Source organism: Salmo salar, chromosome 20, assembly GCF_965601325.2.
Source record: "Salmo salar chromosome 20, fSalSal1, whole genome shotgun sequence".
Taxonomy (NCBI): domain Eukaryota; kingdom Metazoa; phylum Chordata; class Actinopteri; order Salmoniformes; family Salmonidae; genus Salmo; species Salmo salar.
In genome coordinates this window covers 94,818,217-94,830,661 of record NC_138310.1, presented here as the reverse complement: position 1 = coordinate 94,830,661, position 12,445 = coordinate 94,818,217, and the positions used below count along the sequence as shown (strand labels likewise).

The 12,445-nt window shown below is 45.7% G+C and overlaps 1 protein-coding gene across 1 annotated transcript in view; it reads left to right on the top strand.

Moving 5' to 3' along the window:
• The window catches only part of LOC106581589 (contactin-5), a 483,973-nt gene extending 471,941 nt beyond the window's left edge, over positions 1-12,032 (top strand). Inside the window, exons 22-24 of the mRNA XM_082966829.1 lie at positions 1,473-1,585; positions 8,231-8,399; positions 10,422-12,032. Of these exons, the coding sequence (XP_082822955.1) occupies positions 1,473-1,585; positions 8,231-8,399; positions 10,422-10,540 (401 nt within the window). The 3' untranslated portion in view covers positions 10,541-12,032. The remainder of the gene's footprint in view (positions 1-1,472; positions 1,586-8,230; positions 8,400-10,421) is intronic.
• The last annotated feature ends 413 nt before the right edge of the window (positions 12,033-12,445 follow it).

The window sequence follows — 12,445 nt, the reverse complement described above, 5'->3', positions numbered from 1 at the left end:
GTGCTCTTCACTGATGAGTCTTTGTTTTGTCTCACCAGGAGTGATGGTCGGATTCGCATTTATCGTCAAAGTAATGAGCGTTACACCGAGGCCTGTACTCTGGAGTGGGATCGATTTGGAGGTGGAGGGTCCGTCATGGTTTGGGGCGGTGTGTCACAGCATCATCGGACTGAGCTTGTTGTCATTGCAGGCAATCTCAACGCTGTGCGTTACAGGGAAGACATTCTCCTCCCTCATGTGGTACCCTTTCTGCAGGCTCATCCTGACATGACCCTCCAGCATGAAAATGCCACCAGCCATACTGCTCATTCTTCGGTGTGTGATTACTTGCAAGACAGGAATGTCAGTGTTCTGCCATGGCCAGCGAAGAGCCCGGATCTCAATCCGATTGAGCACGTCTGGGACCGGTTGGATCAGAGGGTGAGGGCTAGGGCCATTCCCCCCAGAAATGTCCGGGAACTTGCAGGTGCCTTGGTGGAAGAGTGGGGTAACATCTCACAGCAAGAACTGGCAAATCTGGTGCAGTTCATGAGGAGCAGATGCACTGCAGTACTTAATGCAGCTGGTGGCCACACCAGATACTGACTGTTACTTTTGATTTTGACCACACCTTTGTTCAGGGACACATTATTCCATTCCTGTTAGTCACATGTCTGTGGAACTTGTTCAGTTTATGTCTTTAGTTGTTGAATCTTGTTAAGTTCATACAAATGTTTACACATGTTACGTTTGCTGAAAATAAACGCAGTTGACAGTGAGAGGACGTTTCTTTTTTTGCTGAGTTTAAATACTAGACTGGAAGCAAGGGGAAATAATGAGATAAAAACAGGAGATGATTCAGACAGCAACATGATATTCTAGTAGAGATAAATACAAGAGATGATTCAGACAGAGACATTATATTCTAGTAGAGATAAACACAAGAGATGATTCAGACAGAGACATTATATTCTAGTAGAGATAAACACAAGAGATGATTCAGACAGAGACATTATATTCTAGTAGAGATAAATACAAGAGATGATTCAGACAGAGACATTATATTCTAGTAGAGATAAATACAAGAGATGATTCAGACAGAGACATTATATTCTAGTAGAGATAAACACAAGAGATGATTCAGACAGAGACATTATATTCTAGTAGAGATAAACACAAGAGATGATTCAGACAGAGACATTATATTCTTATTAGGAGCAGTTAGCAGGCATAGGACAGCCAATACAGCACGGCTTAGAATGCTGCTCGTCCAATCAGCGTCCAGGATCCAAACAACCAGTTTTATAATATCCGGTACATGACTCTGAAAGACCGTTTCACATGTAGTATTAAGATGGACAGCTTGCTATTCTGCATGCAAGAAATAGTACTATAATTTACCTTATTTACTGAACTACACTCTGCTATGGATGACAATGAAATGTATGGATGAAAGAGATAAGTTAAGATTGATCCCTGTGCTTTCTCCTCAGCTCCAGTCCAGCCTCCAGCCAACCTTGTGTGGATTCAGGAAGGAACTAACGTGTCATTAAACTGGGACCCGGTTAAGTCTAAAGACAACGAGTCAGATGTCATAGGATACAAGGTGCGCCCCCCTTACTCTACTGGCCAGGTCTCTTTACTCTACTGGCCAGGTCTCCTTACTGTACTGGCCAGGTCTCTTTACTCTACTGGCCAGGTCTCCTTACTGTACTGGCCAGGTCTCTTTACTCTACTGGCCAGGTCTCCTTACTGTACTGGCCAGGTCTCTTTACTCTACTGGCCAGGTCTCCTTACTGTACTGGCCAGGTCTCTTTACTCTACTGGCCAGGTCTCCTTACTGTACTGGCCAGGTCTCTTTACTCTACTGGCCAGGTCTCTTTACTCTACTGGCCAGGTCTCTTTACTCTACTGGCCAGGTCTCTTTACTCTACTGGCCAGGTCTCTTTACTATACTGGCCAGGTCTCTTTACTCTACTGGCCAGGTCTCTTTACTGTACTGGCCAGGTCTCTTTACTCTACTGGCCAGGTCTCTTTACTCTACTGGCCAGGTCTCTTTACCCTACTGGCCAGGTCTCTTTACTCTACTGGCCAGGTCTCTTTACTCTACTGGCCAGGTCTCTTTACTCTACTGGCCAGGTCTCTTTACTCTACTGGCCAGGTCTCTTTACTCTACTGGCCAGGTCTCTTTACTCCACTGGCCAGGTCTCTTTACTCTACTGGCCAGGTCTCTTTACTCTACTGGCCAGGTCTCTTTACTGTACTGGCCAGGTCTCTTTACTATACTGGCCAGGTCTCTTTACTCTACTGGCCAGGTCTCTTTACTCTACTGGCCAGGTCTCTTTACTCTACTGGCCAGGTCTCTTTACTCTACTGGCCAGGTCTCCTTACTGTACTGGCCAGGTCTCTTTACTGTACTGGCCAGGTCTCTTTACTCTACTGGCCAGGTCTCTTTACTCTACTGGCCAGGTCTCTTTACTCTACAGGCCAGGTCTCCTAACTCTACTGGCCAGGTCTCTTTACTCTACAGGCCAGGTCTCCTAACTCTACTGGCCAGGTCTCTTTACTCTACAGGCCAGGTCTCCTAACTCTACTGGCCAGGTCTCTTTACTGTACTGGCCAGGTCTCTTTACTCTACTGGCCAGGTCTCTTTACTCTACTGGCCAGGTCTCTTTACTCTACTGGCCAGGTCTCTTTACTCTACTGGCCAGGTCTCTTTACTCTACTGGCCAGGTCTCTTTACCCTACTGGCCAGGTCTCTTTACTATACTGGCCAGGTCTCTTTACTCTACTGGCCAGGTCTCTTTACTCTACTGGCCAGGTCTCTTTACTCTACTGGCCAGGTCTCTTTACTCTACTGGCCAGGTCTCTTTACCCTACTGGCCAGGTCTCTTTACCCTACTGGCCAGGTCTCTTTACTCTACTGGCCAGGTCTCTTTACTCTACTGGCCAGGTCTCTTTACTCTACTGGCCAGGTCTCTTTACCCTACTGGCCAGGTCTCTTTACTCTACTGGCCAGGTCTCTTTACCCTACTGGCCAGGTCTCTTTACCCTACTGGCCAGGTCTCTTTACTCTACTGGCCAGGTCTCTTTACCCTACTGGCCAGGTCTCTTTACTATACTGGCCAGGTCTCTTTACTCTACTGGCCAGGTCTCTTTACTCTACTGGCCAGGTCTCTTTACTGTACTGGCCAGGTCTCCTAACTCTACTGGCCAGGTCTCTTTACTCTACTGGCCAGGTCTCTTTACTCTACTGGCCAGGTCTCTTTACTGTACTGGCCAGGTCTCTTTACTGTACTGGCCAGGTCTCTTTACTATACTGGCCAGGTCTCCTTACTGTACTGGCCAGGTCTCTTTACTCTACTGGCCAGGTCTCTTTACTCTACTGGCCAGGTCTCTTTACTGTACTGGCCAGGTCTCTTTACTGTACTGGCCAGGTCTCTTTACTATACTGGCCAGGTCTCCTTACTGTACTGGCCAGGTCTCTTTACTCTACTGGCCAGGTCTCTTTACTCTACTGGCCAGGTCTCTTTACTCTACTGGCCAGGTCTCTTTACTCTACTGGCCAGGTCTCCTTACTCTACTGGCCAGGTCTCTTTACTCTACTGGCCAGGTCTCTTTACTCTACTGGCCAGGGCTCTTTACTGTACTGGCCAGGTCTCCTAACTCTACTGGCCAGGTCTCTTTACTGTACTGGCCAGGTCTCCTAACTCTACTGGCCAGGTCTCTTTACCCTACTGGCCAGGTCTCTTTACTCTACTGGCCAGGTCTCTTTACTGTACTGGCCAGGTCTCTTTACTCTACTGGCCAGGTCTCTTTACTCTACTGGCCAGGTCTCTTTACTCTACTGGCCAGGTCTCTTTACTCTACTGGCCAGGTCTCTTTACTGTACTGGCCAGGTCTCTTTACTCTACTGGCCAGGTCTCTTTACTGTACTGGCCAGGTCTCTTTACTCTACTGGCCAGGTCTCTTTACTCTACTGGCCAGGTCTCTTTACTCTACTGGCCAGGTCTCTTTACTCTACTGGCCAGGTCTCCTTACTCTACTGGCCAGGTCTCTTTACTCTACTGGCCAGGTCTCTTTACTCTACTGGCCAGGTCTCTTTACTGTACTGGCCAGGTCTCCTAACTCTACTGGCCAGGTCTCTTTACTCTACTGGCCAGATCTCTTTACTCTACTGGCCAGGTCTCTTTACTGTACTGGCCAGGTCTCTTTACTGTACTGGCCAGGTCTCTTTACTATACTGGCCAGGTCTCTTTACTCTACTGGCCAGGTCTCTTTACTCTACTGGCCAGGTCTCTTTACTGTACTGGCCAGGTCTCTTTACTCTACTGGCCAGGTCTCTTTACTCTACTGGCCAGGTCTCTTTACTGTACTGGACAGGTCGCTTTACTCTACTGGCCAGGTCTCTTTACTCTACTGGCCAGGTCTCTTTACTCTACTGGCCAGGTCTCTTTACTCTAGTGGCCAGGTCTCTTTACCCTACTGGCCAGGTCTCTTTACTGTACTGGCCAGGTCTCTTTACTCTACTGGCCAGGTCTCTTTACTCTACTGGCCAGGTCTCTTTACTATACTGGCCAGGTCTCTTTACTCGACTGGCCAGGTCTCCTAACTCTACTGGCCAGGTCTCTTTACTGTACTGGCCAGGTCTCTTTACTCTACTGGCCAGGTCTCTTTACTCTACTGGCCAGGTCTCTTTACCCTACTGGCCAGGTCTCTTTACTGTACTGGACAGGTCGCTTTACTCTACTGGCCAGGTCTCTTTACTCTACTGGCCAGGTCTCTTTACTCTACTGGCCAGGTCTCTTTACTCTACTGGCCAGGTCTCTTTACCCTACTGGCCAGGTCTCTTTACTGTACTGGCCAGGTCTCTTTACTCTACTGGCCAGGTCTCTTTACTCTACTGGCCAGGTCTCTTTACTCTACTGGCCAGGTCTCTTTACTCTACTGGCCAGGTCTCTTTACTCTACTGGCCAGGTCTCTTTACCCTACTGGCCAGGTCTCTTTACTCTACTGGCCAGGTCTCATTCCCCTCAGCTAATACTCATTCCTCTCAACTAACTCATTCCTCTCAGCTAATACTCATTCACCTTAGCTAATACTCATTCATCTCAACTAATACTCATTCCTCCCAGCTAATACTCATTCCTCTCAACTAATACTCATTCCTCTCAGCTAATTCTCATTCCTCTCAGATAATACTCATTCCTCTCAGCTAATACTCATTCCTCTCAGCAAATACTCATTCCTCTCAGCTAATACTCATTCCTCTCAGCTAATACTCATTCCTCTCAACTAATACTCATTCCCCTCAGCTAATACTCATTCCTCTCAGCTAATACTCATTCACCTCAACTAATACTCATTCCCCTCAGCTAATACTCATACCTCTCAACTAATACTCATTCACCTCAGCTAATACTCATTCCTCTCAACTAATACTCATTCCTATCAGCTAATACTCATTCCTCTCAGCTAATACTCATTCCTCTCAGCTAATACTCATTCATCTCAACTAATACTCATTCCTCTCGGCTAATACTCATTCCTCTCGGCTAATACTCATTCCTCTCGGCTAATACTCATTCCTCTCAACTAATACTCATTCCTCTCAGCTAATACTCATTCCTCTCAGCTAATATTCATTCCTCTCAGCATTCCTCTCAGCTAATACTCATTCACCTCAGCTAATACTCATTCCTCTCAGCTAATACTCATTCCTCTCAACTAATACTCATTCCTCTCAGCTAATACTCATTCTTCTCAGCTAATACTCATTCCTCTCAGCATTCCTCTCAGCTAATACTCATTCACCTCAGCTAATACTCATTCCTCTCAGCTAATACTCATTCACATCAGCTAATACTCATTCATCTCAGCTAATACTCATTCATCTCAGCTAATACTCATTCATCTCAACTAATACTCATTCTTCTCGGCTAATACTCATTCCTCTCGGCTAATACTCATTCCTCTCAGCTAATATTCATTCCTCTCAGCTAATACTCATTCCTCTCAGCTAATACTCATTCACCTCAGCTAATACTCATTCCTCTCAACTAATACTCATTCCTCTCAGCTAATACTCATTCCTCTCAACTAATACTCATTCCCCTCAGCTAATACTCATTCCTCTCAGCTAATACTCATTCACCTCAACTAATACTCATTCCCCTCAGCTAATACTCATACCTCTCAGCTAATACTCATTCCCCTCAGCTAATACTCATTCCTCTCAACTAATACTCATTCACCTCAGCTAATACTCATTCCTCTCAACTAATACTCATTCATCTCAACTAATACTCATTCATCTCAACTAATACTCATTCCTCTCGGCTAATACTCATTCCTCTCGGCTAATACTCATTCCTCTCAGCTAATATTCATTCCTCTCAGCTAATACTCATTCCTCTCAGCTAATACTCATTCACCTCAGCTAATACTCATTCCTCTCAACTAATACTCATTCCTCTCAGCTAATACTCATTCCTCTCAGCATTCCTCTCAGCTAATACTCATTCACCTCAGCTAATACTCATTCACCTCAGCTAATACTCATTCCTCTCAGCTAATACTCATTCACCTCAGCTAATACTCATTCCTCTCAACTAATACTCATTCCTCTCAGCTAATACTCATTCCTCTCAGCTAATACTCATTCCTCTCAGCATTCCTCTCAGCTAATACTCATTCACCTCAGCTAATACTCATTCACCTCAGCTAATACTCATTCCTCTCAGCTAATACTCATTCACCTTAGCTAATACTCATTCTTCTCAACTAATACTCATTCCTCTCAGCTAATACTCATTCTTCTCAGCTAATACTCATTCCTCTCAGCATTCCTCTCAGCTAATACTCATTCACCTCAGCTAATACTCATTCCTCTCAGCTAATACTCATTCATCTCAGCTAATACTCATTCATCTCAGCTAATACTCATTCATCTCAGCTAATACTCATTCCTCTCAACTAATACTCATTCCTCTCAACTTCTGGTCATTCAATATTGGTACCGGTGTCCTGGTTCCCATAATATCATACTGTATATAGTATCTTAATGATCCCCCAGCTAACTCACCTTCCCTGCTACCCTTCCTCAGGTCAGTTGGTGTAAATGACAATGTCTTCTCAGTCATCCTCTAATAAAGGTTGTAAAAAAACTAATTAAACAGCCAGATACAAACTGCCTATAGCCAACATCATTAGTACTCTACAGAAGACGGCTGGGGCCAGTAACCACAGGGCCAGCATCTGTTTAGGTCTTAGTAGCTCCGGCAGTGACCCATCTGAATAAACATAGCCTACAGGTATGAAACAATGTCTACTGTGGCATGTTGACCGGAGGAAGGCTATTGCAACTGAAGCATTGTATAAAATGGCTGCAGGAATAAGACACTGTCTATAGAAACAGTATCTGCTTGATTTTCTTTCATTGTTATATTGTGTAATGTCTTCTCCTGCAGGGAACCAAGGTTATATTCATAACCCAATGAAGCATCTGTTTGGGTGCTGTAGGTCAGGATAGGTCGATCCTAAGGTGCTGTAGGTCAGGATAGGTCAATCCTAAGGTGCTGTAGGTCAGGATAGGTCAATCCTAAGGTGCTGTAGACCAGGAGCAGTCAACCTGAGGTGCTGTAGACCAGGAGCAGTCAGTCCTGAGGTGCTGTAGAGCAGGAGCAGTCAACCTGAGGTGCTGTAGACCAGGAGCAGTCAGTCCTGAGGTGCTGTAGACCAGGAGCAGTCAACCTGAGAGGCTGTAGACCAGGAGCAGTCAACCTGAGGTGTTGTAGACCAGGAACAGTCAGTCCTGAGGTGCTGTAGACCAGGAGCAGTCAGTCCTGAGGTGCTGTAGACCAGGAGCAGTCAACCTGAGGTGCTGTAGACCAGGAGCAGTCAACCTGAGGTGCTGTAGACCAGGAGCAGTCAACCTGAGGTGCTGTAGACCAGGAGCAGTCAACCTGATGTGCTGTAGACCAGGAGCAGTCAGTCCTGAGGTGCTGTAGACCAGGAGCAGTCAACCTGAGAGGCTGTAGACCAGGAGCAGTCAGTCATGAAGGAAAAAGAAGACCAACACTATTTCTCTACGTGTATTACATCAGCAGCGTCATCTGTGTGTGTGGAGAAGGGGGTGGTGTTGTTTTGTGGGTCCTAAAATTTGATTGATTGACTGACTGGTGATCTAGTGACTGAATGGCTGATGATTGAGTGACGCTGTCTGATTGATTGGTTCTGGGTCCAACCACAGGTGTTGTTGAGTCAGGAGGGGCGTGTCCACAATCAGGTGGTGAGGACCATCACCCCGTCAGCCGTCCTCTCTCTCCCGGAGGGGGGCTCCTACATCATTGAGGTGCGGGCTGTGAGTGAGGGTGGAGAGGGAGCTACCAGCTCCCAGGTCAGAGTACTCACCTCTTCAGGTAAGACAAGACTCTGGTAACACACTCAACCCAACACACATTGTGGTATTTCGCTTATATACTACCTTGTTTTTCCATTTACTAGAATAGGAGTTAATGGACTAATCAAATACACCAAAATCCGCCTTTTATTTCTACCGATATTCTGTTAATGTCACGGTTGTCGTAAGGATCGGACCAAAACGCAGCGGGAACGTGTATACTCATCTTCTTTTTATTTTGAAGAAGGAGAAACAACTAAATACGTATAAAAAAATTAATAAAAATAAAAACAGTCCTGTCGGGTGCAACAAACACTAAACAAGGAACAACTACCCACAAAATCCCATAGAAAAAAAACACCCCCTCTTAAATAGGACTAGGAACAGCTGCTTCCAATTGAAGGTCAACCCAATAAACACCACATAGAAATAGACATACTAGAACTAACATAGAACTAAACTAACAAAGAACATAACCCAACAAACCCCGAAACACTCGAAACAAACACACCCCCCTGCCACGTCCTGACCAAACTACAATAACAAATAACCCCTTATACTGGTCAGGACGTGACAGTTAAAAGTCTAATGCAGTCGTTTTTATTGCAATATCAAATCATTTCTAGGTAACAATTACGTACCTTACTGTGAATTATTTTATTTAAAAAATGTTGAAAAGAAACAAAAATTGGTTTCTTAGCAAAGGGCGATTTCCCAAGCAAGAATTTTGCCATGGCTGTCTGGGAGTGGTCTGATTGGGGAGGGGAAAACTGAAAACGATCTGTTATTGGCAGAGAGCTTTGGAATTCTCTTTCTTATTGGTCTATACACTAATTTGGTGACGTCACCAGGCAAGCCAAAACTACATCCCACCAAAACAGGGCTGTCTTTTCAATCCCCTCGTACAATAAAAATACATTATCATCATTTTAACAATTTCACAGCATTTTTCCAACCTCATAGTGTGGAAATATATATATATATATATATATAAAACACAGGAATATCACGTTTTTGACTGCACTGGGCTTTTAAAGTGCTTCATTGAGTCACCACAGCCACAGCTGTTGCCTCAGCCAAGTTTCCCTTGGCTAATACTGTTTTAACCACCTCCACACACACACACACACACACACCACTGCACACACTCACTCACAAACACATACACCACTGAACACACACCCACCTACGCCACTGCACAGCCATTTAACTATCAAACAAGACAAATGTAAAGTTGACAATTTTCTACAGTTGTTCTGATCAGACATATAAATGTGTTGTTTTCTCTTTCTCTGCCAGAGGAAAGATTCATTTCTGCATTTTCAAAGCTGCTAACAATTCATGTCAAAGATTAGCACACTTCAGACTGCTGTGTGTGCTGTGTGTGCTTGTGAATTATTTTAGCTTAATTTGTGTCTGGGAAGAAAACAGTCCCTATAAAAATGTGGTTCTGTTGATTGGAAATGTTTGGCTTTCTTATAGCACAAGCCTGCCTGTCTTAACTTGTTATTTTTCCTTTAAATGCTGACTATTTAAGGAGTTTGTTGTCTAACCCAGAATCCAAACTGAATGTCGTTCTGTTTCACTAGTGTTTTCTCAGTGATGTCAAACAATAATGAAATGGAGTTTCAGTTTGGACTCCAGGCTGCCTTTAGTCCTCTGCTCTCTGCTCTCTAGTCACTAAAGTTGTTGTTCTCTCTGTCTCCCTCCATCCCTCCATCCCTCCTTTCCCCCTGTCTCCCTCCATCCCTCCTTTCCCCCTGTCTCCCTCCATCCCTCCATTCCCTGTCTCCCCATCCATCCCTTTGTTCCCTGTCTCCCTCCATCCCTCCATTCCCCCTGTCTCCCTCCATCCCTCCATTCCCTGTCTCCCTCCATCCCTCCATTCCCCCTGTCTCCCTCCATCCTTCCATCCCTCCATTCCCTTTCTCCCCATCCATCCCTTTGTTCCCTGTCTCCCTCCATCCCTCCATTCCCCCTGTCTCCCTCCATCCTTCCATCCCTCCATTCCCCCTGTCTCCCTCCATCCTTCCATCTCTAGGTGTCCGGGTGAAGAGTGGTCAGCGTTCGGTTCACAGCCTGCTACCATGGGGTCTGACATGGCCATGGACTATTGCGCTGCTCCTCTCTGTTCCTCTGGTGCCTTCAGCTTCTTGGTGAGGCCTCCGCCTCCTCCATCCCTCCATCCTCCTTTACTCGGAGGGACTGGACCTCTCCTCCTTTCCTCATCCCTCGTTCCTTCCATCCCTCCCTTCCTCAGACTGTCTGCTTGCTCTGGCCTTACGCATCAGCCAATCAGGCCCAGGGCCTGCCAAGGAAATCCACTCCTGATACCAACAAACCATACCCATCAGCCAATCGGGACCAGGGCCTGCCAAGGGGATCCACTCCTGATACCAACAAACCATATCCATCAGCCAATCAGGCCCAGGGCCTGCCAAGGAAATCCACTCCTTATACCAACAAAGCAACAGATTGTTTACAGATGAAGGATGGTTAAAAAACAACAATTATTTTCTGGGAGCGGAACTAAACTTTATTTAGTATGTTTTGGCAGTTCTTTCCAAGCATCACTTGTAGTGTTGTACTGTAACTGTGCACTCGAGTTTAATCATTTAGTGTGCATCCCAAATGGTACCCTATTCCCTATATAGTGCCTTATGGGCCCGGTCAAAATTAGCGCACTATGTAGGGAATAGGGTGCCATTTGGGACGTAGATTACTTTAACTTTATGGGCTGTTGTTTTCTTGTCATTGCCTGGTGACTGGCATCTAAACTGCTTCCAGGCAGTGCCCCCAACGGCTCTGAGGCTCTACAGAGTGTGAACAATTCCCTGAAAGCTGCTGTTGAGGTGTTTTGGATGGCTAGCTGACTGTCTGTCTGTCTGTCTGTCTGTCTGTCTGTCTGTCTGGCTGTCTGGCTGTCTGTCTGTCTGGCTGTCTCTGTCTGGCTGGCTGGCTGTCTGTCTGTCTGTCTGTCTGTCTGTCTGTCTGTCTGTCTGTCTGTCTGTCTGGCTGGCTGGCTGGCTGTCTGTCTGTCTCTGTCTGGCTGGCTGGCTGTCTGTCTGGCTGGCTGTCTCTGTCTGGCTGTCTCTGTCTGTCTGTCTGGCTGGCTGTCTGGCTGTCTCTGTCTGTCTGGCTGTCTGGCTGGCTCTCTGTCTGGCTGTCTCTGTCTGGCTGTCTGGCTGTCTGGCTATCTGTCTGTCTGGCTGCATTAATACTGGAATCAGCTTGAATCAGCCTGGCCTCAGTCTCGCGTTCCATTAGTTATCTGCATCCATGTAGTCGTTGGCTGCCTAACAAGCATCAGCTCAGTAGAGATCAGTGCATAGTTTTCTTCAGAGAGAGAACGGAGCGTGAACAATGAGAGGAAAAGTAAAACATGTTTTTATAGTATTTCCAGACTTGCTTTTTTTGTACATTGTTTTACCTTTAGAAACACAAAGAAAAAAATTGAGTGGTGTGTGTTTCAGCTAGGTCAAAGTTTGTGTTTTTCAGACAGCGAAGAGCAACGCTTGGTAAATCTGTTGGACAGACAGGTATATCCACCTGGACTCACCTGTAGTGCCCAAACACATCTCTAGACAAAGACTTGACGACTCTGTGGAGTCTCATGGTGTCAGTACAAATAAATGGGATGTTTATTTTTTAACTGATTGTGGTCTGTCTTTACTATAATCTCTACAAGTATATACTGCACATGTATTGTCTGAGGGGTTGTCCCTTTTCCCCCTCTAGTGAAATGAATTTCATGTTCCTGTAAGGGCTGTCGTCGGAAGAAGCGGAGTTAGTGTTCATCTTGACATTTAACTCAAACAAAGAGAACACTATACAAAAAAACAGGAAAACCGACAGCCAAACAGTACTGACAGGAAACACACTGAACAGAAACAATTACCCACAAAACCCAAAGGAAAAACATGCTCCTTATGTGTGACTCCCAATCAGCAACAACGAGCTTCAGCTGTGCCTGATTGGGAGCCACACACGGCCCAAAACAAAGAAATACAAAAACATAGAAAAAGGAACATAGAACACCCACCCAATGTAACACCCTGGCCTAAC